The 25,857-nt window shown below is 50.5% G+C and overlaps 2 protein-coding genes across 3 annotated transcripts in view; one reads left to right on the forward strand and one right to left on the reverse strand.

The window, feature by feature from the left end:
- The window catches only part of SNRK (SNF related kinase), a 66,545-nt gene extending 60,189 nt beyond the window's left edge, over positions 1–6,356 (forward strand). For both annotated transcript variants that reach the window (XM_057706039.1, XM_057706040.1), the window contains one exon: positions 2,540–6,356. In XM_057706039.1, the coding sequence (XP_057562022.1) occupies positions 2,540–3,770 (1,231 nt within the window). In that variant the 3' untranslated portion in view covers positions 3,771–6,356. The remainder of the gene's footprint in view (positions 1–2,539) is intronic.
- Positions 6,357–16,010: 9,654 nt separating this feature from the next.
- Positions 16,011–25,857, reverse strand: part of ANO10 (anoctamin 10) — a 238,280-nt gene continuing 228,433 nt past the window's right edge. The window contains exon 13 of the mRNA XM_057705975.1: positions 16,011–16,147. Coding sequence (XP_057561958.1) covers positions 16,079–16,147 — 69 coding nt within the window. The 3' untranslated portion in view covers positions 16,011–16,078. The remainder of the gene's footprint in view (positions 16,148–25,857) is intronic.

Raw genomic sequence — 25,857 nt, forward strand, 5'->3', positions numbered from 1 at the left:
TAAAAGAGGAAGAATACCGCTGGATTTTAAATTACTTGCAGTCAGCTTGCCATGTATACGTTGTTGCTTGGGATGGAGCAACAGAGAAGAGACAAGAAAACATTCCCAGGTGACCCAAGACTAAATATTTAGAAGTCCAGTTTAACTGGAAGATGAATTTGGTAACTTCATCTATATCCTGGATGTATTCTTGCATAATGAAAACTAGACCCTTTGTCTGGTGTCAGCTTGGAAGAGGACTGAGCCCCAGGGAGCGTGGGGACCCTTGCACGTGGGACAGACCAGGAGAGTGATAGTGAGTGGTTAGGGTCAACCTAGTCCTGACCCAAACCGTCTAGTGTGAGAGAGCAGCCCCAGAGCAGAGTCACCACATGCTGCGTCACCAGGCCTGGAGCCACCCCAGTGTCTTGGAGAAGGGGAAATTTGGAATTGAACTGTTTTATTTTTAGTAGAACAGATCAGAACTCAATCTAAAGTTGATTAAATATGTAAATGAATTAAATTGGTTTTACTTTATTATAGGGATTACAAAGCCAACAGTAGCCATAAAGAAATATCAGAGCCTTCCACGCAGTTTTCCTTTCAACCACCTGGGGATTACAGAGTGGAGATTCTTTCAGGGCCTGTCCTCCTCCTGGGGCCCGGGGCCCACTGGCAGGGAGTGGATATCTGCTTACTTGCCTTTTCTTTATTGTCAAAAGAACCTGGACCCTAACTTGGTTCCATTGCTGGGTCAGAGTGACCTGGGATGCAGAACCGTGGACTGAGCCAGGAGACTGTTTAACCAGCAGAGTTAGTTGTGGGGCACGGGTAGGTCAAGCCAGTCAGAGCCAACCCCAGAGAGTGGATATGTTCTTTGGGTCCTGCCAGTTTGGGATGGTAACACGTGTGCTATGTCTGTTAGAAGAGCTTTGTGAAGTCCTCTGGGAGCTGAACTCCACACAGGAGGGACCAGTGCCCGCAACCTTCCAGAGGGAAACTAGGAGGGAAGGAAAACCACTAAAGCCTGACTGCGTAGGTGCCATCTTATCTTTCGTTAAGATAAGCCATGACTTTCTCACAATGTTCTTATTCAGTCTAGCACAGCGTTGGGCCCAGATCTGTTCTCAATAACGTGAGCTGTTTAATAGTCTGATTTACTCACATAAGTAAGAGCCATTGGTGCAGAAGTGGAGATAGAGTGTCTGGTACAGCTGCAGTGCTTACCCATTGTGTTTCTGGGGGTGGGTTCTGAGGGTGGTTTTGGCTTTCTGTTGGGGTTGGGTGGGGAGAGAAGTGCCTCTGGCACGTCTGTGCCCTGCCCCCCTCCGGTGGACTGGCTACCATTCTGGTGGGTCAGACGCACTGTCTGCATCTGCCTCCCACCACAGGGTGACGTTTTGAGTGGCTGCTCTTTGAGGAATGGCCGGAAAGGAACGTGTGCGCCGCTTCCCAGGGCCCCGAAGCTTACCTGGAGTTGGCACAGTTGTGTTGTATTGTGAGGACAGAGGACTTGTCCAGAGATGCTGCTTGACCTCAACATCATTGAACACTCAGCTTCTGTAAACTACCAAGCAGTGACCAGCAAACGGACCCACTCCATCCTCGAGAGAGAGGAGGAGGCTCCAAGTTGGGGGAACGAGGTCTGCTGTAAATTCCTGTGGGTTTTTAAGGCTATAGATTTAATTGGGTTTTATGTCTAGGATAACATAATTGGTGTGAAGTGGAAGTGTCAGTGTAGCGGTGGCTGTTTCAGCGTCTCTGGCGTGTACTGTTCCCCTGGGTAGAGAGGGCAGTTGAGAATTCAAGATATTTATTCAAAACAGGCTGGAGGCCTCACTTTCAAAAGTCTTCCTTGGGCTACCAAGCAGTGTTCTTATTACTTGGGTAACTCTGGATTGGGGAATAAAATCAAAGTTTTAAATAACAGTGGATTTTGCTATGCAGGACTCCTGTGTGGTCATTTAAAAATATACGTATTTAGAGGGTGCATTTTTTAATTGGTGAAAAGATTTATGTACACCAGTATTGACTGATTTTTCTCTCCAGTAGTGTCATATTTAATTGCAGTAAACTATTTCCGTTTATTTTTGTAAACACCAACTTCAACACCATCCTGTAAAATATGGAGGACCGGAAATTGCAGGTGAATTTATTAGCACTAACATACCTTCAAAAGTTGTGATCTAAGACCCCAAGGAGCAAAACCTGAACACAGGTTTGGTGATAACCTCAATACTTTTCAAAAGGTTTTTCTTGTGGTATAAAACGTTTGTATAGAAAAGACGTTTGCCCCCTTTTCTGACAGCTGGGATGAAGTTTTCATTTGGCCAGTAAGCCACAACCTGAACCACATTTCAAAACCACATTTGCCCTTCGAGTGTCTGTGATGTTTACAGGATGTTGAACGGGTTTGCAAGGCTGCTGTTTCTTTTTGTCTCTTTCGTTTTCTTTTTTTCGTAAAGCCTGTGTATTTTGTCCCAGTAAGTTTTATGTAAGGTACTCGAATAAAGTCTGTGTATAATTACATAGCTTTTCTTTTTTTCAATCTGTTACATAGGCAGTCATGGCCAACCAAAATCGACGTGCCCCAGGACCTTGAGGATGACCTCACGGCCACTCCTTTGTCCCACGCGACGGTCCCTCAGTCTCCCGCTCGGGCCGCCGACAGTGTCCTCAACGGCCACAGGAGCAAAGGCCTGTGCGACTCGGCTAAGAAAGACGACCTCCCCGAGCTGGCGGGCGCTGCGCTGTCCGCCGGGCCGCCCGCCGGCCTGAAGCCCGCGGCCAGCGGGCGCAAGTGCCTGTTCCGCGTGGAGGAGGACGAGGAGGAAGACGAGGAGGACAAGAAGCCCATGTCCCTCTCCACGCAGGTGGTTCTGCGCCGCAAGCCATCCGTGACCAACCGCCTGACCTCCAGGAAGAGCGCCCCGGTCCTCAACCAGATCTTCGAGGAGGGGGAGTCAGACGACGAGTTCGACATGGATGAGAACCTGCCGCCCAAGCTGAGCCGCTTGAAGATGAACATCGCGTCCCCGGGGACGGTGCACAAACGCTACCACCGCCGGAAAAGTCAGGGCCGCGGCTCCAGCTGCAGCAGCTCGGAGACCAGCGACGACGACTCGGAGAGCCGCCGGCGGCTGGACAAGGACAGCGGCTTCACCTACTCCTGGCACCGCCGGGACAGCGGCGAGGGGCCCCCGGGCAGCGAGGGCGACGGCGGCGGCCAGAGCAAGCCGAGCCGCGGCGGCGGGGGCGCGGACAAGGCGAGCCCCAGCGAGCACAGCGCCGGCGGCGGCGGCCCCACGGGCGGCTCGGGCGGCGCCCCGGGCGGCACGTCGGGCAGCGCGCGCCGCTGCGCCGGCCCCGGCTCGTCCACGTCCACGTCCACGCAGCTGGCGGCGCGCGGGGCGGGGGAGCTGGTGGAGAGCCTCAAACTCATGGGCCTCTGCCTCGGCTCGCAGCTGCACGGCGGCGCCAAGTACATTATCGACCCGCACGGCGGCCTGTCCTTCTCCAGCGTCAAGGTCCAGGAGAAGTCCGCCTGGAAGATGTGCATCGGCTCCGCCGGCGGCGCGGCGCCCGCCCCGGCCGCGGGCGGCATGAAGTTCTTCTCCGACCACGTGGTGGACACCGCCGCGCAGTTGGACCGGATAAAGAGCAAGAACCTGAAAAACAACGTGCTCCAGCTACCTCTGTGTGAAAAGACCATCTCTGTGAACATCCAGCGGAACCCCAAGGAGGGGCTGCTGTGCGCCTCCAGCCAGGCCAGCTGCTGCCACGTCATCTGAGCTCGGCGCGCTTCCTGCGGCTTCGACGGCTCCCTTCACTGGTCCCTCTTCGGTTTTACTCTTTTAAAGCGGGCAGTTATTTATTACTTTTTCATTCGTTCGCCAGACGACGTGACAAATGCATGGTCTTTGTGCATGCTGCTAGACACTTCTTTTCCAGCCGAAAAGTCTCTCGTGTAATTTTTACATTTATAATTTTAATGTGGATGATCAGGATTAAATTAAAAGGTATGTTTGGAACCTAATATAAATGGAGCACTTAGAAATTTGACGTTCTGCACTTAACCTAGAGAGAGAAAAAATGCTTTTCCTTGTGAGAAATCTAAATTCCTGCCCCGACCGTCTGTGACATGGCAACTCCGTGCTTTGAGGCACACTCTGGTGTCCGAGACAGAACCAAAGCAATAACGTGATGCCGTCAGGCCTGGAGCCTGTGAGCGTTTGCACCCAGCCTCCAGGGCCTGTGCAGAGCGGAGTACAGCGAGCGTCTGCACTGACAACCTTAAAACCATGAGTTCAACATACCCACACCTGTTTGTCTTAAGCTATAGTGTGAAAACAGTTCGGGCTCTTAAAATTTAACTGAAAAAGATTTTCTTGTTTTGTAATAGGTGAGATAAAGTACTTAGATTTATAAGGCAGCTTCCCGGTAGTGGTAAATCACAAGCAGACAATCTCATTTTGTAATGTGATAAAGTGAACTGATGATGTCTTAACTCTATAAGTAGAGTGTGTGTCTGTTTAACAGAAGAAAACAATGCTTGGTGTAAATTCCTTCCTGGAGGGCACACCGCAGGGCTCCTTTGCAACCACGAAGAAAGAAAAAACTACAGGGCCTAATATGGAAGCAAAGGTGTGGTGTACACAGATGTTGGCAAAGTCAAAACCCCATAAATTAAAAAAAAGATTATTGGCATTTGATTTTTAGGAGTTTGATAATTAGGTTGTCTCTTGTTAACTTGCATTCTTTTACGTCCTTTAGCTCAGCTACCTATGAAAATTGGCTGATTAAAAAATACACGTAAAAGGGTGAAAGTTCACACACACAGTAAACAGAAATGCACAAAGCCTGCTTGGTTTTTGGTTTCGTTTTTTTTTTTTTTTTTTGCTGGAAGTGTTTTTCACTTTGCCTTCCTGCCAAAACAATAATCAAAGAACTCTCGCTTTAAGCAATTCCTGTACAAAGACTACTTTTGACCAGATAATCACCTTTCATGGCTTTTATCTTGTAGGACACAGTATCATTTGGGAAGGGGCCAGATGCTACTTTTTCATGCTGTGCCCAGGGGGTCTTCAAAACAACGCTTAGTGACATTGGTGATAGGATGTGGCTGGGCCCCAGGGCCTTCCCACACTTAGCTTCCTGTCACATCTGCAGTGACAGTCGCCCGGTCTATAGAGTGGGCAGAGCACCGAAGGACAGCATTCCATTGGTCACGGTTTCTCCAAGTACACACTGACTCTGCTACTTTAGGATTCATATATTTTACTCAAAACTCTGAATTCCACAAAAATACTTACTAAACTAAGTAAAGATAATGCTTAAAATACTTATTTTACTTTCTAGACCTAGGCTAGATATGTTTTAAGCTACAGCTCTAGTTTGTTGTGATATTTATAATTGAAAGCTATGAGAATAGATGTGTGGGTGAAGCCATAGAACATATTTGCTTGAAATTCTTGAGCAGGGATCTTATAAAGGGCCAGAAGTAAGATGTGTGGTTCACATAGATAGTGAGCGTAACATCTGTATTAAACGTAGGAGAGAAGTTTATAAAGGGCATTGGCAATAAATTCTTTGTTGCAGCTGTTTTCCAAGTCATGTAAATACTTCTTCCTGTGATTGTGTATAGCCTTGGAATGGCACCTTTTAACTAACCCATGTGTGTTCGGTTTTCAATGGTTTTTATATTCAGATGTATATATGGTGCTCACTTTTAAGATCAGCAGTGTTGACCATTTATGCTGCATAGCTGTATCATAGCCTTATTAGTTGTGTGCGGTTGGTTGGCCCTCTGGGTATACATGTTAGTCTGAGTGGCGTCTTACTCATTTGTTGATAAGTGAATGATTGTGCATGTGTTGTATGTCATAGTATGTCGTCACATAAAAGGGAGGGAGCAAATCACCATTACATTAAGATAATATTGGACCAAATGACTTACTTGCTCTAAACAGTTTCTTGTACCCCTTAACCTGTCTTCAGAAGTTGCATAGAGTTACAGTAGTGTGTAAATTAAATATTGTGGAGAAACAATTAGTCTTGTATTTTTCTGTATGTGTGTGTATATATATATACATATATATATATATAATTATGTATTCTGGCAATTCTATCTGTATTTAAAGTTGTGACAATCTTCACATTGATTTTAAGAATAGCCGCGAGACTGACTCAAAGATGTCCCTTCCAAGTAAGAATTGATGTGTGTTAAGAGGGTACAGAATTATCAGCTGATTTGGTCGGTTGCTTCCATTGCTGGTTGATTTTCCTCATTGTGTAAACATTGACAGGTATGTGACAAATGGGAAAAAAAACGTCCAAATAATAAAGTGGCATATTGGTGTTCAGCAATATAAACGGTGTCCCATATTCTGTTTCTTCTTATGAACGCAGCTGTGTATAGTCCCAGCCTGGGTCAGACCGATGTGCCACACGCTGTGTGCGCACCTGCACCTCCAAGTGTGCCTGAAAAAATGCTGTCGTGACTGTTCTCACTTTCAATTCGTGACCACAAGTCTCAGGTGGGTCTCAGGACTGTCCATTTAGTTCCCCAGTTCTCTGCTTCCCTCACTCAGCTGGTCACTACGCTCCCAACACAGAAACCGAAGCAGTGAGAACCACCCTAAGCTCTGTTCCTGCTTTCCTGCCTTCATCTGTCTCCACATGCCCTGCGCTTCCTCCTGTAGCTCCAGCTCAGTCCCTTCACTTGCCCCGTGAGACACACTTGAGGACTTTGTCATCCTCTTCTTCCCCTAGAACCATCAGTCTTTGCTTCTCTACTACCTCATTCCTAAGAGCAAACAAATGTGATTTTATTCCCTTATCTTAAATGTTGCTGTTTTCTCTCTAGCTGTTGCCAGATTTTTCTATTCCTCGCCTCTCCTCTGAACCCTTCCAATCAGGCACTGCTGCTGTCACCCCCAAAACTGCTTTGCTCAAAGTCAGCAGTGATCTCCATGTTCTACATCCAGTGGTTAATTTTTAGAAACAGCTTTGAGGTATAATCCACATACCACAGAATTCACCGATTTAAATCATACAATTCAGTGGGTTTTAATATATTCACCGAGTTGTGCAACTATTACCATAAACCCAAAAAGAAACCTGGTAACCCGTTAGCACGGTCTCCCTTTCCCCTCAGCTCCCACCCCGGCCTAAGCTAGACAAACACTAATCCAGTGGTCATTTCCAATCCCACGTTAGCATTTGGTGAGTTGATCACGCTTCCTTGCAAAGGACCCCACTTCTACCTTGCTGCTCTTCAGCCCACTAGCTCCACATTCTCCCAACTAGTAAGCTTGGAATACTTCAGGGTCAGTTCTGGAACCTTTCTGCATCTACACATAGTCTCTTGATCCCACTCAGTCTTAACATCCATGTGCTGATAGAAGCCCAAAATATATTTAGCCTGTGTCTCTCCCAGGAATACCAGGTTCCAACTCCCTATTTGAGTTCTCTACTTCGGTGTGTCTAATGAGTACCTAAATTTGTACAAGTCCCAAACTCTAATCCCCCTCAAATCCTTACCCTGCTAGTGCTCCCCATCTCATAAATGACAACTCTATAAACCTTCATTTGTTTCACGCAAGTCAAAAATCTTGGTGTCAGCCCTCACTCTTTGATCCCAACATCCAATCCATCAGCACAATCTTACTCACCATTCAGATACTGACATGGCATTGCCTCCACTCCTAACATTTCTGGTCCGTGACACTCATCACTTACCCGGCTGACTGTAAAATGCCTCTTAAAGGGTTTCCCCACTTTTGCCCTCGTCTCTCTCTTGTCTCTTCTCTGTTCAGCATTGTGTGTGATCCTTCTAAAAGCTAAATCATGCCACATGTTGAAAGGCGCTTAATTTCCAAACATTCGAGGACTTTGCACATATGTGTCTCTTAGTAATTTCTAGTTTCTGTTTCAGTCAGAAATCATGCTTTGTGTCATTTAAATCTTTTTAAACTTATTGAAATTTGTTTTATGGCTCAGCTAATGGCCTCTCTTGGTGAACGTTTACGTGGGTGCCAGAGAAGTGCTGTTGCTGGTAAAGTTTCCATATGTTCTGTACATGTCAGTAATTAACCAAGTTGGTTGATAACGGGTATTCAAGTCTTCTATATCCTTACGGATTTTCTGTCTCATTATATAAACGACTGAGAGAGAAGTGCTGAAATCCAACTGTAGTTGTAGATTTGCCTCTTTTCCCCTTCAGTTCTGCCAGTTTCACTTTTTGAAATTTGAAGCTCTGTCATTAGATTGAAGATTGTTAAGTCTTCTTGATGAATTGACCCCTTTCATCATTATGAAATGTTCCTTTTTATCCCTAGTAAATCATCCTTTGTCCTGAAGTCTACTTTGTGTGATACTGATATAGCCATTGTAACTTTTTTTTTGACTTGTGGGAGTGTATTTTACTTTTAACCTATCTGTATCTTTATACTTAAAGTAGGAGTTTTGGGGGTTTTTTTTGTTTTTTTTTTGTTTGTTTTTTGGTCTTTTTGTAGACAGCATGTAGTTGGGTCTTGCTGTTTTGTCCAATCTGCAAATCTTTACCTTTTATTTGCAGTACTTAGACCAGTTACATTTAGTGTAATTATCAACAAGGTTGAGTTTACTGTTGTCAATCATTTTATTTGTACATATGCATACATATTTTTGCTTTAGGTAGTTTTCTTTTTAAGAAATGAAGCATGGAAAAAGTCTTATATTAGCAACATTTTTATCATTTCCATCACTCATTTCCTTGTATAGATCCACATTTTGGTATTTTCCTTCTGCCTGTAGAACTTTAAATTTTTTATAGTGCAGGTCTGCTGACAGTCTTTGCTTGTCTGAAAAGGTATTTTGACTTCCTTTGTGAAGGCTGTTTTCATTGGGTATAGAATTCTGGCTTGACAGTTTTTTTATTGCAATGCTAGGCACTATGAATTTCACATTGTTGAGTGCTGGATTTTCGTATTCATGTAAAAAGTGTTGGGTTTCGTTTTGGCATAGGGTTACTTGGACTCAGTTGGATCCTTTTGGCTCTTGCTTTTAAAGTTTGCTAGGACAGATCCAGGGCAGTCTTTAGGGCTAACCTGGCCCACCACTGAAGCAGTACCTGTCTAAGCACCCTACTGAAGTCTTTCCACTCTGGCTGGCAGCAGCATGAACTATTCCCAGCTTTGTGTAAGTTCTAAGCGTTGGTCAGCCAGCTGCTTTCCTGGGGGTTCTTTCTCCACCTCCAGGTGGTTTTCTCACGCATGTGTACTGATCAGCACTCAGTCACAGACTGCAGGTTCCAGTGCTCACACTCTCCTTGTGCAGCAGGATATGCCAGACTTCAGGCTCCGCCTCTGCCCTGAAGTCCAGCAGGGGTTGGGTTCCTCAGACTTCTGCATCTGGCGAGGGGTAGTTGAGAAGGGGAACGGGATCTAGCCTTTCTTGAGCTGATGGAAGCCACCGCACATTGTGCCTGCTAGGGAGGTGGTTGTATTTTTGAGGATCCCTGACGCCTGACCACCTCTCTCCCAGCAAAGTGTTATGTGTTGGGACCTCAAGCACAGGAAAAAAGCCGAATCTTGGCCCTTGTGAGTCCATAATGGCCTTGCGGAAGAAATAGGGATTTAAATTAGCACCAGATGACCATCAGAGATGGTGACAGGTCGCAGGGCACTGCGGTGAGGGCCAGGAGAATTTCAAGACTGGTGAGTCAGGGGAGGGAGGGAGAGTGCAGGAGGCAGAGAGTTGAGGAGCTGGGTGGGATTTGGGTCATCAGTCCCTGTGAGCCACAGGAGATAGATGTGGATGCTGCTGGGAGAGAAGAATCTGTTGTTCTTGACTACATCCCTTCACAGGGACTCCAGGGTTTCTGGATTGGGAGACTGGAAGAATTGGAGGACTGGGGGGCACGGCTAGAAAGAGTGTTGTGCGGTGGAACACCAGTGTTAGGGTGGGAAGGAGACAGATTCAACATCCCACTGTCACTCAGGGCCCCCTGCTTAGAAGGACCCTCTCTCTGCTTAATGCTCTGCTCTTAGTTGTGTTAAAATTCTTGAAACTTTTGGAAGTGGGGATTGCGTTCACATTTTGCGCTGGGCCCCGTGGGTCATGCACCTGGCCAAGGGGTTAGATGTGTATTCTGCAGGTATGGAGCAGGTGATCTCAGCCATGAGGACGGGAGGCTTTGGTGAGAGCAGCCAAGGCCAGAGACAGAAGTCCGGGGGCCGCTCAAGTGGGGGGCCGAGAGGAAGCATGGGGGAAGCCAGGCGTGGAGGCCGTGGTGCGGGGGAGCCGCAGTGCGCCCAACAACTGCTCGCCAAGGCTGTGGTCTGGGCATCCGCTGTGAGCAGAGACGGCTCTGAGGTGGAAGAGGACGAGAGGTGGGAGGAGGTCCTGCGGAGGCCTGTCTGAGACGTGTCGGGGCACAGGCAGGGCGGTAACAGCGAGCGTGTGGGCATTACGCTGAGAGTGCCCTGCGGAAAGGGGCTGGCAGGCGGGCCCTGGGGGCACGAGGCTCACAAGGGTACAGGGCCTGCCCATGGGCATAGCATAGCACTGACGGGACCCCAGGGCCTATTTCTCAGGTTGTCCCCCTGCATGGGGAGAGGTGAAACGGTGGGTGACCTTTGACCTTCCAGAGGGCTGGGCAAAGTGATATTAAAGCACTAGGCTGCGGGTTCATTTTAAACCACACGGAGCTCTTACATAACAAACGTCTACGCATCTTGTTACCTTCCTGATACCTGAAAAATTCCAGATTCTGTGACACCCCGGTCTCGAGGGATGCGGACACGTAGATGAGACCAGGTCAGGCAGCTCGTTACGCCTCGTGATGAGAAGGCATTTGGAGCCAGGGGCTGAGGGGTTCCAGCATGCTGAAGCTTCCCTGAGACCCGCCTTCTGGGAGCAGGCTGGGACAGAGGAAGAAGTGTCTCTCGGCCCCGGGATGCCTGTGGTCTGTTAAGGAATCAATACCTTCAGTGTGTTTGTGCAGAAAGCGCAGCAAAAACCGGGACCAGTGGACACACAGTTTAGGTGGGAGTCAGCACATCGCTGGGTCAGTTCAGGTTATTAATGCAGATCCAACCCTGCATCCTTCCTTCCGTTGTGGCCCAAATGCCAGGGGCTGCCCATCCAGGGCACAGGCAGGGCGCCCGGCTGGGGGGCGGTCGGGTAGGTCCTGGGAGGCAGTTGTTGGTACCATGTTTGGTCTCCCCCGTTTATTAGGCAACTCCATCTGCAAAGGACCAGCCTTGTGGTGGCAGTTTTCAGCCTTGTGTTCTGGGGTTGGAGGGGCAGAGATCACTGTAGGGGGCTCTCTGGCCTCCCTTAGGGTTGGACGCATAATTGTTTTCGGTTCTTTGAGCCAGACGCCTGTGTAAAGGGCAGCGTGGGTCTGTGTCTGTGCTACTGAGTTGCCCTCTGGTCCACTGTTCAGCATTTTGCCGATTTTCCTGGTCCTGAGCAGATGACAGGCGTCACACCTGGGGCCTGTTGGACACATGCAGGGGTGGGGGTGGGGGTGTCGTGCTCCCCCTACGAGGGTCAGCAGACCTGGACTTAACTTGGCTCTGTCCTCCCTGCATCCTCCTGCCTGGGCCGCGGTGCCCTCGGCTGTGAACAGGGGAGAACAGTGGGCAGTGGAAGGAACCACGTGATCCTGAGCCTTTGTGCTACGCTTTCCCTCTCCCCCGAGGGAGTTCACCAGCACAGAAAGGTCCGCTTGTGATCTGTGCCACAGGCTCGAGGGAAAACGCCATCATACCTCTCTTACGTTAGTTGATCACTCGAGGCTCGCAGACCAGTTAGCAGGAAGCCCCGTGCCCCCTCCCTCCCGAGGGGAGGTGGCCCCGACGCTGATCACCTGCATATCCCAGGGGCTTCCAGAGGGTCGTGGTGGAGGCCAGTCATCCAATGCCGGGCGGCGGAGCTGGAAGGTCTCTTTGGTCCTGCGCCCTGTTGCTCCTCTGCTCCGGGTTCTGTTTAGGCCCAGGGGTGCGTGTCCAGTGCGAGGGAGGTCCTGGTTGCTCCCAGTCCCTGCCAGGCCGTGGAGGCCCCCGCCTGGCACCATGGTGACAAGGCAGCAGGGGCGGAGGCTGGCTCTGCGAGGCCTTTCGCATCAGCTCCTTCTGGAGAGAAACCAGCAGGGCCTCTGCTCCCCTCAGTTCCCACACTCCAGAGTGTGCAGCGTCCACTGCAGGCATCCAGAGATGTAGGGTCCCAGGCCAACTGCCAAAGCCCTGCTCCCCAGGCCTGGGTGTGGCGCCCAGGCGTCCGCATGGAACGGGGTGCAGGTGATTCTCTTTCGGGGGTCTGCAGCCACTCTCTCAGGCCCAGTTGCTGATGCCGGCCTCACCTCCCACCCCGTGCAGGGCTTGGCTGGGCGCCCAGCTAGCTCGGAAGACATCCTAACTTGGACTCTTTGGAAGTGGGGATAAGCAGCATCCCACACCCTTCCCAGGTGCCTGCTTTTACAGACACGGAAGACCACAGACAGGCCTCTCGTCAGGACCCGGGGAAGCGCCTTCCCTCCAGTGCGGAGGCGATGCACGGGTGCGCCCAGGCTGGAGAGTGCTGAGGACACAGCTGCCCTGGCCGAGGGGCCGCGGCTTTCCTCCGGGCCCCTGCGGCCCTGGGAGGTGCTGATGGCTCCGGCAGTCCTCAGACTTGACCGACCAGCGAGAAGTTCGCCATTACCTGCTGCTTGCCGGGCGCCAGGGGCTGTCCTTGGCAGGGCTGCGGATTAAACTGGGTCAGGAGGAGTCTGGATCCCAGGGCTCTTGTTCTGTGGCCTTGGGTCTTCCTTCTTCTTGCTGCTAGTTTCCTGCTGGAAGGAGGGCAGGAGCTCCGGGGTTAGGGCTGAGGAGAGAGCTGGGGCCACAGGCCTGGTGCGGGCTGTAAGCACCGTCCTGGCAGAGGTGGGCCACGCTGCTGTGAATGCAGTGAAGCCCCTAGGCCTCCGTTTTCTCATCTATAAAACAGGGACAATAGGAGAAAACGGAGGTACAGAGGGCATGTCAAGGAGGGAACTGGCCTCCAGCTTCACTGCAGGGCTGGGTATCCCTAACCGTTGGCTTCTCGTTTCCTCCCAGAAGCCAGGAGGATAAAGATTTGTTCTCACGTCCGAGCTCCGGAGCTGCTGGCAGGAAGTGAGTCCGTGCGGCCACCGAGGCGGAGGGAAGGGCCCACGGCCTGCCCCCACCCCCACCCAGGCCTGCCCATAGACAGCAAGGGGGCGCCTGGGTGGGGGCCCAGTGAATGGCAGTGGCACGGAGTGAACGTCACGCTGGTGGCGTGAGAGGGGACAGTCGGGCTGAGAAGTGAAGTGGGCCAGGGCCCACTGGCAGTCTGCGGACTTGGTGACAGTTTGTATTTCGTGGCTTGAGGGAGGGGAGCTGGGAGGGTGGCAGTCAGGGGAGAGGCCACAGCAGGCAAGGCGTGGGGTTGTGGCCTGGCCTTGCCCCAGAGAGGGCCACCTGTGCAGCTGCGCACACCTGGCCTCGCTGGGACCCTCCCAGCAGGGTTGGTGGGATGGGGCTTGTGTGGGAATGGGCGCATCGCCTCCCTGTCTCCAGCTCTCCCTGGGTGTCCGAGGCTCTTCCCTGGGGACCCGCCCACGCAGCAGCTCCTTGAGAGCCATCTGGTGGTCAGGCTTGGGCCCAAAGCCCCGGGGCCATTGCAGGGTGGGCAGGGCCTCACGCGCCCCCTGAGAACCGAGGGGCTGTGTGCACACGGGGCTCCGGGTTCCTGTCCGCCTGCTCCCTGCTGGGTCTGGAGACACGGCTGCCTCGGTCTCCTGGCGCTGTTCTCTAAGCACCTTTCCTTACCTGGGCTCGGGCTCCCGCCTCCGGTGTCCTTACCTGTTCCAGGCAGGCGGTACCTCCAGCTCTTGTCAACTCCACGGGGGAAGGACCAGAGGAGGGCTCTCCCCCAGCTGGAGTCCTCGGGGTGTCCGGGAGAACTGGGGGACCGCGCAGGGCACGTCCTGTGGGGCACCCCGGGGGGCTGGGGGCAGCACAGCTGAGGTGGGGGGTGGGGCAGGAGGACCCCAGGGCGAGCCGCGCAGCGGAGCGGGTTGGACCTGAGGCTGGGGTGAGGCCAGAACGAGGGGGCAAGGGCCGAGTCGGGGGGGACAAGGTGCGGGGAGCAGGCCCGGGGAGCGGTGCCAGGAGGAGACGGTGCCCACACGGGCGGGGGGGCAGCCTCCTCACGCACACAAGGCCAGAGAGCGGCTGTGCGGTGGGTCAGTGTCACCCCGGGTGTCTCCCGCACGTCGGCTAGGGTGACAAGGGACTACGAGATGTGCAGCGGAGGACACCTTGGTTTCCTCCACGCCTGCTCCTGGGCACCTGCCGCAAGCCAGGCGCCACTGGCTCCGAGCGCTGGGACACACAGAGGCGCTCCGGGGGCCTGGTGGGCCCACACGGCACCTCCTTCCTGCCACCCTCCCTCTTGGCACCACCTGGCCGGTTCCCACGTCCAGCCTCCTCCTCCCAGGAATCCGCCCCAGTGAGGTGGGTCCTGCCCGTCCAGGCTGACCCTGGGGTCCTGTTTCTCCCCGAGTATGACTGGCTGAGTCCTGGTTGAGTGATGTGGTTCTGCTGGGTCCAACTGAGGATGGGCAGAGGAAGGGTCCCGGGACGTACAGTTCCAAGTGCAGGGAAGCCGGGGTCTGCTCTGTCGCAGGGCGAGGAGGGCCAGCCTGGAGCACAGCTGTGAGCCCGCAGGCAGGGAGAGGAGCGGATGGGGTCCACACCCAGAACCCACCACCTCACACCTGACTGTACTCATGTGACGGGTCCCCAAAGCCCACTTCCGGGGAGACAGAGCTGGATCCAAGGACCCACCTGAACGTTCTCCTTTCCCAGCAAACACAGGCACCCAGGCTGGGGTTGTGGGGAAACTCTTGGCGGCTCAGGGCTCAGGACTGGAGTGGCGGCCACCATTCCCTGGTGTTTTGAGACATGAGGATGTTCTAGAACGTATCCATCAAGCATGGAACAACCAGTGAGTACTTGTGCCCTGGAGGGCCTTAGACCAAGGGGGCAGGGCGAGGCTGACCACAGCTGTCCCTGCTGGCAGCACCCGCTGAACACCACGCGTGGCAGACGGGAGAGTCGGGTGTCCACACGCAAGCGTGGAGCAGGCCTGCTGCGGCAGCCCCGTCTTGATGTGAAGGAGGGAATGGAGGGGCCAGGCCCAGAGTGAGGGAGACGGGTCTAGACCTGCCCGCCCTTCCCCGACTTCCCCGACTTCCCCAGACAGGCCCTGGCGCCCACAGCGTTCTGTGGGAAGGGCCCTTGGGCGTGGTGCCCTGGCTGCGAGGCCCCGGTGGGGCGGGGCTGGCCGTGTCCTGCGGCCGTTTACGCAGCTGGTGGGAAAAGAAGCCAGGCCTGGCCTGAGCGGGTGGTCCTCCGGGGCTGGATCACAGCCAGGAGCCAGGGGCCTGGAGGGTGGGGGGTGGGGCTGCCGCACCTGTGAAGGGGACAGCGAGGGACAGCCGCGCGCCCCCCAACCCCGCAGGTGGGGGCCCAGCCGGCGCCAGGTGGCTGAAGGCAGCCTCAGCGGCCCCACGGCAGGCCCTGCAGCACCCGAACCTACGGAGGACCGCCGGGGCTTCCCCAGGGCTTGGAAGCAGCCCGGCCGCCAGGCCAGCCTGGCCCGCGGCGCCCCCTCCCACCACCCGGCTCAGAGCACAGGCGCTGCGCCGTCTGCACGCGGAAGGAGGCCTCAGACGTGCAAGGGGCCTTTAATAGCTCGGTGACTACTATGTCCGTGGACAAAGGGTCTGTGAACATACTGCAGGGCAGAGCCAGAAAGAGGCATTTCGAGCTGTCGAGTGTTGGAAACGCCGCCTCCCTGGACGCCCGTCCCCCTCAGCGGGGGCTCAGCGTGACGTCCCCACCCGCCACCCCCACGGCCGACGGTCACTGTGAGGGCGACACAGGGAGCCGGTGGTGCATCCACGTGGGACGCTGGGCAGCGGTGGCTCCGGAGCCAGGTCAGGCGGCGGGAGTGGGTGTGGGGCTCGGGCAGGAGGGGGGCCGGGGTGGGGACCCGCGGGGGGAGGGCGCCAGCCTCGGGGAGCTGCCAGGTCCATCTGTCCTCAGGGCGCCTGCTCCTTCCCGCCTTCCCTCCAGTCCTCTTTCAGGTTCTCGGCCACCAGCTTCACCTGCTGTTAAGAGAACACACGACACGGTGAGTCACGTGATCCTGGGTGGTGGCCCCTCCGGGGCGGCCGGCCCCCACCCCTGGCGGGAGCCACTGGGTAGCAGTTCCTTTAGCTCCGGGAAAGCGCACTTTGAACCCCACGGAGCCGCTGCCGGAGGCTTCCTGGGGGTCCCGTGCCCATTTCTGACCCAGAGGAGATGGGAAATGGCAGATGTGGGTGGAAGTGTGCTGTGAGAGCCCAGCTCAGCAGGGATTTTAAAGATACCGAAGTGAAAAGCAGCGGGCATCTCTCCCTCCTCGGATCTCCCGCGAGGGGGAAGGGGGGACTGGCAGAGCTGCAGGTCTGGAGCACGATGTGGGGCCAAGTCCTCGTTCTACCCCTGCACACTCAGTGACCTTGGAAATGTGATCTCTCTGAGCCTTAGTGTCACATCTGCACCGTGCGTGCAACGGTGCACACTGCCAGGTGATGGCGGGGGTCACTGTACGTCAAGTCCCCGGCCCAGAGCAGGTGCTCCAAAAGAGCAGACATGTTACCAGCCCTTTGTCCCAACAGCCACATCCAATAGCATCGAGGACACCCTATGAAGGCTCAGAAGGAGGTGCCAGGGGAAGGAGCCCGCACCCAGGACCAAGGCCTGGTGGGGAGGGAGTCCTGCTGCTCCGGTCCTGGGGCCCTGCCCGCCGCCTCCCCTGCCTGCAGGTTCCAGCCACCTCTGTCCCATGGGTGCTGGAAAACATGAGTACAGCTCTGCTCTATTTTACTGAATCAATGAATAACGCCTTTGGAATTCAGCTTAAAACACACAGAGATTTTTGATAACAGCTATTTACTTACGGAGAAAACAAAACTCTGAGCACAGACACTGCTGGTGCCCAGGTACCTGGCTGCCCCTTTTGGGAGCCCCAAGTACCACACGGGCTGGACACGATGCTTACTCCCTCCGGCTTTTAGGGAGAGAAGGCCGCTTCACAAACTCACAAACTGTAAATCGAAAGCTTCTGCCTCCTGCTCTAACCTGCTTTCCTCTCTGAGGCTCCTTTAGATCTGGAGTATCTCAGGGGGCCCCCGCCACTCCAGACAGTCCTCATCTTTTCTGGCCTGTTCTGCCTTCCACAGGGCAGCGCAGAGATGGGCTACCGGAGGCTGACAATTCTCCGTCTGGGTTGGGGAGGGGCCTGCCTGGGTTTAGGGGAAGCAGGGTGTACGGGATGACTTTTGATGCGGAGGGTGCCGAGTGGGGGCGGGCTCTTCCTGCAGGGGACACAGCATTTGAGCGGGCCTAGAGCAGGGGTGGACACAGGAGTTGATGCTGGCCTAAGGCCATGCTTGCCCGAATGCTCCTCAGCGGCGCTGTTTGTGCAGCCTTCAGCCGGATGGGGTGATGGTGACGGTGGGATTTAGTTCACAAACATGGAGCAGCAGAGCGGCCGTGCCATCTGAATCTCCCCAGACGTTATTTTTTGCATCTGCTACCTTTTCCATTATTAGTGCTTCCTGTCCCCTCACGAGCCCGCTGTGCCTATTAACTACTAATGTAAAATCTAATATTTCACCGCAGATTCACTGCAGACGCTTCTAGCTGGTGTCATTTAATACTTACGAGACCTTTTAAAATCTCTTTTTATGAGAGGGGGAAGGGTGTGAGGGACAGAATGTGCATCTGTTTCCTGATTTGACAAGTAGCCATAAGAAATTAAAAGCTAAACAAGTTTAACTAAAGTAGCATTGCAATGAGGATGAAACATTCCCGAGTTATCACGTGGCCCTCCACGTGGGGAGTGAATCGTAGTGGGCTTTGATCGCATGGGTTTTTTTTTTAACTTTTTACAATAAACTGCATATATTCAGAGCGTACAATTTGGTATCCCCATCTCCCAATTCCCCCGCCCCAACACTCCCCGCTTTCCCCACTTGGTGTCCATGTTTGTTCTCTACCTCTGTGTCTCTATTTCTGCCTTGCAAACGGGTTGATTTGTACCATTTTTCTATAGTCCATATATATGTGTTAGTATACTATATTTGTTTTTCTCTTTCTCACTTTACTCTGTATGAGTCTCTAGGTCCATCCCTGTCTCTAAAAATGTCTCAGTTTCATTGCTTTTTACAGCTGAGTAATATTCCATTGTATGTATGTACCACATCTTCTTTATCCATTCATCTGTTGATGGACATTTAGGTTGCTTCCATGTCCTGGCTATTGTAAATAGTGCTGCAGTGAACACTGGAGTGCACGTGTCTTTTTGAATGATGGTGTTCTCTGGGTATATGTCCAGTAGTGGGATTGCTGGGTCACATGGTAACTCTATTTTTAGTTTTCCAAGGAACCTCCATACTGTTCTCCATAGTGGCTGTATCAATTTACATTCCCACCAACAGTGCAAGAGCGTTTCCTTTTCTCCACACCCTCTCCAGCATTTACTGTTTGTAGATTTTCTGATGATGCCCATTCTAACTGGTGTGACGTGATACCTCATGGTAGTTTTGATTTGCATTTTTCTAATAATTAGTGATGTTGAGCAGCTTTTCATGTGCCTCTTGGCCATCTGTATGTCTTCTTTGGAGAAATGCCTATTTAGGTCTTCTGCCCATTTTTGGATTGGGTTGTTTGTTTTTTTGATATGGAGCTGGATAAACTATATATTTTGGAGATTAATCCTTTGTCTGCTGATTTGTTTGCAAATATTTTCTCCCATTCTGAAGGTTGTCTTTTCATCTTGCTTATAGTTTCCTTTGCTGTGCAGAAGCTTTGAAGTTTCAGTAGGTCCCACTTATTTATTTTTGTTTTTATTTCCATTATTCTAGGGGATGGATCAAAAAAGATCTTGCTGTTATTTACATCGGATAGTGTTCTTCCTATGTTTCCCTCTAGGAGTTTTATAGTGTCTGGCCTTACATGTAGGTCCTTAATCCATTTTGAGTTTATTTTTGTGTATGGTGTTAGGAAGTGTTCTAATTTCATTCTTTTACATGTAGCTGTCCAGTTTTCCCAGCACCACTTACTGAAGAGGCTGCCTTTTCTCCATTGTATATCCTTGCCTCCTTTGTCATAGATTAGTTGACCGTAGTTTATCTTTGGGCTTTCTATCCTGTTCCATTGATCCATATTTCTGTTTTTGTGCCAGTACCACACTGTCTTGATCACTGTAGCCTTGTAGTATAGCCTGAAGTCAGGAAGCCTGATTCCACCAACTCCGTCTTTCCTTCTCAAGATTGCTTTGGCTATTCGGGGTCTTTTGCGTGTCCATACAAATTGTAAAATTTCTTGTTCTAGTTCTGTGAAAAATGCCATTGGTAATTTGATCAGGATTGCATTGGATCTGTAAATTGCTTTCGGTAATATAATCATTTTCACAATGTTGATTCTTCCACTCCAAGAACATGGTGTGTCCCTCCATCTGTTTGTGTCGTCTTTGAATTCTTTCATTAGTGTCTTATAGTTTTCTGAGCACAGGTCTTTCACCTCCTTGGTTAGGTTTATTCCTAGGTATTTTATTCTTTTTGTTGCAATGGAGAATGGGATTGTTTCCTTAATTTCTCTTTCTGATCTTTTATTGTTGGTGTATAGAAATGCAAGAGATTTCTATGTGTTAATTTTGTATCCTGCAACTTTACCAAATTCGTTGATTAGCTCAAGTAGTTTTCTGGTGGCATCTTTAGGGTTTTCTATGTATAGTATCATGTCATCTGCGAACAGTGACAGTTTGACTTCTTCCTTTCCAATTTGGATTCCTTTTATTTCTTTTTCTTCTCTGATTGCTGTGGCAAGGACTTCCAAAACTAAGGTGAATAGTAAATGTGAGAGTGGACATCCTTGTCTTGTTCCTGATCTTAGAGGGAACGCTGGCAGTTTTTCACCATTGAGAATGATGTTCGCTGTGGGTTTGTCATATGTGGCCTTTATCATGTTGAGGTAGGTTCCCTCTATGCCCACCTTCTGGAGAGTGTTTATCATAAATGGATGTTGAATTTTGTCAAAAGCTTTTTCTGCATCTATTGAGATGATCATGTGGTTTTTATCCTTCAATTTGTTAATATGGTGTATCACACTGATTGATTTGTGTATATTGAAGAATCCTTGCATTCCAGGGATAAACCCCACTTGATCATGGTGTATGATCCTTTCAGTGTGTTGTTGGATTCTGTTGGCTAGTATTTTGTTGAGGATTTTTGCATCTAAATTCATCAGTGATATTGGTCTGTAGTTTTCTCTTTTTGTAGTATCTTTGCCTGGTTTTGGTATCAGGGTGATGGTGGCTTCATAAAATGAGTTTGGGAGTGTTCCTTCCTCTGCAATGTTTTGGAAGAGTTTGAGAAGGATGGGTGTTAGCTCTTCTCTAAATGTTTGATAAAATTCACCTGTGAATCCATCTGGTCCTGGACTTTTGTTTGTTCAGAGATTTTTAATCACAGTTTCAATTTCATTCCTTGTGATTGGTCTGTTCATATTTTCTACGTCTTCCTGATTCAGTCTTGGAAGGTTATACCTTTCTAAGAATCTGTCCATTTCATCCAGGTTGTCCATTTTATTGCCATATAGTTGCTTGTAGTAATCTCTTATGGTGCTTTTTATTTCTGCCATGTCTGTTGTAACTTCTCCTGTTTCATTTCTAATTTTATTGATTTGAGTCCTCTCCCTCTTTTTCTTGATGAGTCTTGCTAGAGGTTTATCAATTTTATTTATCTTCTCAAAGAACCAGTTTTAGTTGTATTGATTTTTGCTTTGTTTTCTTTGTTTCTATGTCATTTATTTCTGCTCTGATCTTTATGATTTCTCTCCGTCTACTATGGGTTTTGTTTGCTCTTCTTTCTCTAGGTTCTTTAGGTGTAAGGTTAGATTGTTTATTTGGGATTTTTCTTGTTTCTTGAGGTAGGATTGTATCGCTATAAACTTCCCTCTTAGAACTGCCTTTACTGCATCCCACAGGTTTTGGGTCATTGTGTTTTCACTGTCATTTGTCTCTAGGTATTTTTTGATTTCCTCTTTGATTTCTTCAGTGATCTGTTGGTTATTTAGAAGCGTATTGTTTAGCCTCCATGTGTTTGTGCTTTTACAGTTTTTTTCCTGTAATTGATTTCTAGTCTCATAGCGTTGTGGTCAGAAAAGATGCTTGAAACGATTTCAATTTTCTTGAATTTACCAAGGCTTGATTTATGACCCCAAATGTGATCTATCCTGGAGAATGTTCCATGTGCACTTGAGAAGAATGTGTAATCCTCTGTTTTTGGATGGAATGTCCTATAGATATCTATTAAATTAAGTTGACTTATAGTGTCATTTAAAGCTTGTGTTTCCTTATTAATTTTCTGTGTGGATCATCTGTCCATTGGTGCAAGTGGGGTGGTAAAGTCCCCCACTATAATTGTGTTACTGTCAATTTCCTCTTTCATAGTTGTTAGCATTTGCCTTATGTATTGAGGTGCTCCTATATTGGGTGCACATATATTTATAATTGTTATCTCCTCTTCTTGGATGGATCCCTTGATCTTTATGTAGTGTCCTTCCTTGTCTCTTGTAACATTTTTTATTTTAAAGTCTATTGTATCTGCTATGAGTATCACTACTCCAGCTTTCTTTTGATTTCCATTTACATGGAATATCTTTTTCCATCCCCTCACTTTCAGTCTGTATGTGTCCTTAGGTCTGAAGTGAGTCTCTTGGAGACAGCATATATATGGGTCTTGTTTCTGTATCCATTCAGCCAGTCTGTGTCTTTTGGTTGGTGCTTAGTCCATTTACATTCAAGGTACTTATCGATATGTATGTTCCTAGTACCATTTTCTTAATTGTTTTGTTTTTGTTTCTGTAGGTCCTTTTCTTCTCTTATGTTTCCTGCTTAGAGAAGTTCCTTTAGCATTTGTTGCTCGGCTGGTTTGGTGGTGCTGAATTCTCTTAGCTGTTGCTTGTCTGTAAAGCTTTTGATTTCTCTGTCGAATCTGAATGAGATCCTTGCTGGGTAAAGTATTCTTGGTTGTAGGTTCTCCCCTTTCATCACTTGAAATATATCATGCTACTCCCTTCTGGCTTGCAGAGTTTCTGCTGAGAAATCAGCTGCTAACCTTATGGGAGTTCCCTTGTATGTTCTTTGTCGTTTTTCCCTTGTTGCTTTTAATAACTTTTCTCTGTCTTTAATTTTTGCCAATTTGATTACTATATGTCTTGGTGTGTTTCTCCTTGGGTTTATCCTGCCTGGGACTCTCTGTGCTTCCTGGACTTGGGTAGCTATTTCCTTTCCCATGTTAGGGAAATTTTCAACTATAATGTCTTCCAGTAATTTCTTGGGTCCTTTCTCTCTCTCTTCTCCTTCTGGGACCCCTATAATGTGAATGTTGGTGCATTTAATGTTGTCCTAGAGGTCTCTTAGGCTGTCTTCAGTTCTTTTCATTCTTCTTTCTTTATTCTTTTCCGCATCAGTGATTATCACCATTCTGTCTTCCAGGTCACCTATTCGCCCTTCTGCCTTAGTTAATCTGCTATTGGTTCCTTCTAGTGTATTGTTCATTTCAATTATTGTGTTGCATATATCTGTTTGTTTGTTCTTTAATTCTTCTAGGTCTTTGGTAAACTTTTCTTGCAACTTTTTGATCTTTGCATCCAGTATTTTTTTTGAAGTCCTGGATCATCTTCACCATCATTATTCTGAATTCTTTTTCTGGAAGAGTGCCTCTCTCCTCTTCATTTAGTTGTTTTTTCTGGTGTTTTATCTTGTCCCTTCATCTGGTATAAAGTCTTCTGCCTTTTCTTTTTCTCTTTCTGTGACTGTCATTTTCAGTTCCACAAGATGAAGTACTGCTGATACTGCTTGATTCTGCTGTCTGCCCTCTTGTGGAGGAAGCTGTCTAGGAGGCTCATGGGTGCTTCCTGATGGGAGGGACTGATGGTGGGTTGGGCTGGGTGGGTGGAGCTCAGTAAAACTTTAATCTGATTTGGTGGGTGGAGCTCAGTGACACTTTAATCTGCTTGTCTGCCAATGGGTGGGGCTGTGTTCCCACCCTGGTGGTTGTTTGGCCTGAGGCGACCCAGCACTGGGGCTTACAGGCTCTTTGGTGGAGCTAATGGTGGACTCTGGAAGGGCTCACACCAATGAGCACTTCTCAGAACCCCTGCTGCCAGTGCCCCTGTCTCCTTAGTGAGCCACAGCTGCCCCCACCTCTGCAGGCAACCCTCCAACACCAGCAGGTAGGTCTGGTTCAGTCTCCTATAGGGTCACTGCTCCTTCCCCCGGGTCCTGGTGAGCACACTTTTTTGTGTGCTCTCCAAGAGTGGAGTCTCCGTTTCCCCCAGTCCTGTGGAGATCCTGCAATCAAATCCCGCTGGCTTTCAAAGTCTGATTCTCTGGGGATTCCTCCTTCCGTTGCTGGACCCCCAGGTTAGGAATCCTGATGTGGGGCTCAGAACCCTCAGGACTTCTGTGGTATAACTGTTCTCCAGCTTTTGAGCCACTCACCCAGCATTTATGGGATTTGATTTTAATGTGATTGCGCCCCTCCTACCATCTCATTGCGGCTTCTCCTTTGTCTCTGGATGTGGGGTGTTTTTTTTTTTGGTGAGTTCCAGTGTCTTTCTGTTGATGATTGTTCAGCAGTTAATTGTAATTCCGGTGTTCTTGCAAGAGGGAGTGAGTGCACGTCCTCCTACTCCACCATCTTGATTCTTCTCTCAAATGGGTTTTGCCTGAACTGTGCATGTGGCTGTGGAGGGGAGCCCCTCGGTGTCAGGCCAAGGACAGCAGAGTCCAGCAGACCTTCCGGGAGGGGCTCCTGGCTGAGGGGATCCGTCTGGCGGGTCCTCTGCCCTGAAAGACCCAGCCCCAAGTGTCTGACTTTCTGGAGATGCCTCTTCTTTCAGGTCCAAGGTCAGGGGCTTGGCCCAGACCAGGGAAGAGACTCAGAACCCACTGGGCTTGGACGCCTCCCCACCTGCAGTGCCTGCCCCGCTGAGGGCAGCTCCTAAGGGCAGGGGTTCCTGGACATCACAGGCTCGTCCACACTGAACTGCGCCGCTGGAAGAAAAGGCAGGAACCACGGCAGGGACGCCCATCCCCTCAGGCCGTCTGCACAGGAGCTCCTGTCTCCATGTGTGCCCTTTCCCACCTGTCCCAGAGCAAGGCTTCTTCTGAAGCCAACGAGTGACAAGCCCCAAGGCCTCTGGGTTGCCCCCCCGTAGCTGGGTCCCTCAAGGCTTGATTTGCCTCATGGGGCTTTGTGATCCCCAAAGGCCACATCACCTGCAGTGAGCGGCAAGGCTAGTGCCCCCATGACCTCCGCCTGGCCTTCCCCAGCCCAGTGCCGAGCCCTGGGGGGAGCGGGGGCTCGGCCTGTCTCCCCACGTCTCCTGCACCCCCTGGCTGGACACGCTGCCCAGAGGGCAGGACCGGAACTTAAGACCTGCAGCAAAAGCCCAAAGAAAAGCCCTCCGCAGCTAAGAGGGGACAAACTGCAATAGCCCACCTCCCGAGGGGAAGAGTTCAACCGGATGTGAGGTCAGTAAGCGGTGCTCCAACCTTTCCTGTACACACGGGGCAGGACGGCTCCTGCCTGAAAGAGGGGTCAGATGCCCTCTGGCCTTGAGACGGCTTCTCCTGGGTCGCCTGGCTGCTGTCCACTGCTCTTGGGTCTGGATCCCCTGTGTGCGGTCATGTAACTTGTGATGAAACTGCGCCCTGCCCCAGCGAAGCTTCGCACATCCTCGCCTACAGGGGAAACAGTGGGCACTGGCAGCACTAGCTCCAGAAGCACAACACTGCTGCTCTGCAGGAACCTGGAGGGTCATGTGGTCCTGTGGTCACTTCATAGTCCTGAGACCTTGTTAATGCAGACTCTTGGTCCCTCCCTGAGATGCTAAGGTGCCACCATGCTGGTCTGTAGGACCCGGGACTCTCTGCACTTCTAACAAGCCCTCGGAGTTTCTCCAGGGACAGACCCAGGCTGGGGAGTGTCTGCTCTGTTGTCTGCCGTCTTTCAGCAACAGGCAGGCTGGAGTCGAGGGCCACGCTGGGCACATCCAGGCCCCAGCCTGCGCTCTGGCGGAGGGGCTGAGGTGGACCCCGGCAGGTGCGGCCCCCTCCCCGGCTGCCTCCTGCAGCTCAGCTCTCTGGTGTCTTCTCTTTAGCTGCCCTGGAGGGTGGGGTGGGAGCGAGCAACATTATCCCCTTAAAAACAACTGGCTTCGCTAGGGATTCTTCAATCAACACCTTATTAAAAATATAAGCAGCTTTTTATGGGGAAGAAGTCCTGACTTCTTCCCCATAAAAAGCCTCAGAATGAAGCGAGGATGAAATTTTCCTCAACTCATGACTCATTAAAACACTCATGCTCCAAACTACTCTTTAAAAAGCACAGACTGATTTCTGGCATCATCCTTAGCAATGATTATACAGGCAGACCTTGTTTTATTGTGCTTCACAGAAATTGTTTATTTATTTATTTATTTATTCTTTTTCACAAATTGAAGGTTTGTGGCAGTCCTGTGTGGAGCAGGTCTATCAGCGCTATTTTTCAAATAGCATTATTCTTTAATTGAGGCATGTACTATTTTTTTTAAGACATAAGGCTACTGCACACTTAATAGACTATAGTATAGTGTGAGTATAACTTCTATATACATTGCAGAACCAGAAATTCATGTGCCTTGCTTTACTGCAGTGGTCTGGAACCGAGCCTGCGGGATCTCGGAGGTCTGCCTGTAACAGGAACCGAATCACTAAGCGTGT

The sequence above is a fragment of the Hippopotamus amphibius genome, chromosome 13 (genome assembly GCF_030028045.1).
Source record: "Hippopotamus amphibius kiboko isolate mHipAmp2 chromosome 13, mHipAmp2.hap2, whole genome shotgun sequence".
Classification (NCBI taxonomy): Eukaryota; Metazoa; Chordata; class Mammalia; order Artiodactyla; family Hippopotamidae; genus Hippopotamus; species Hippopotamus amphibius.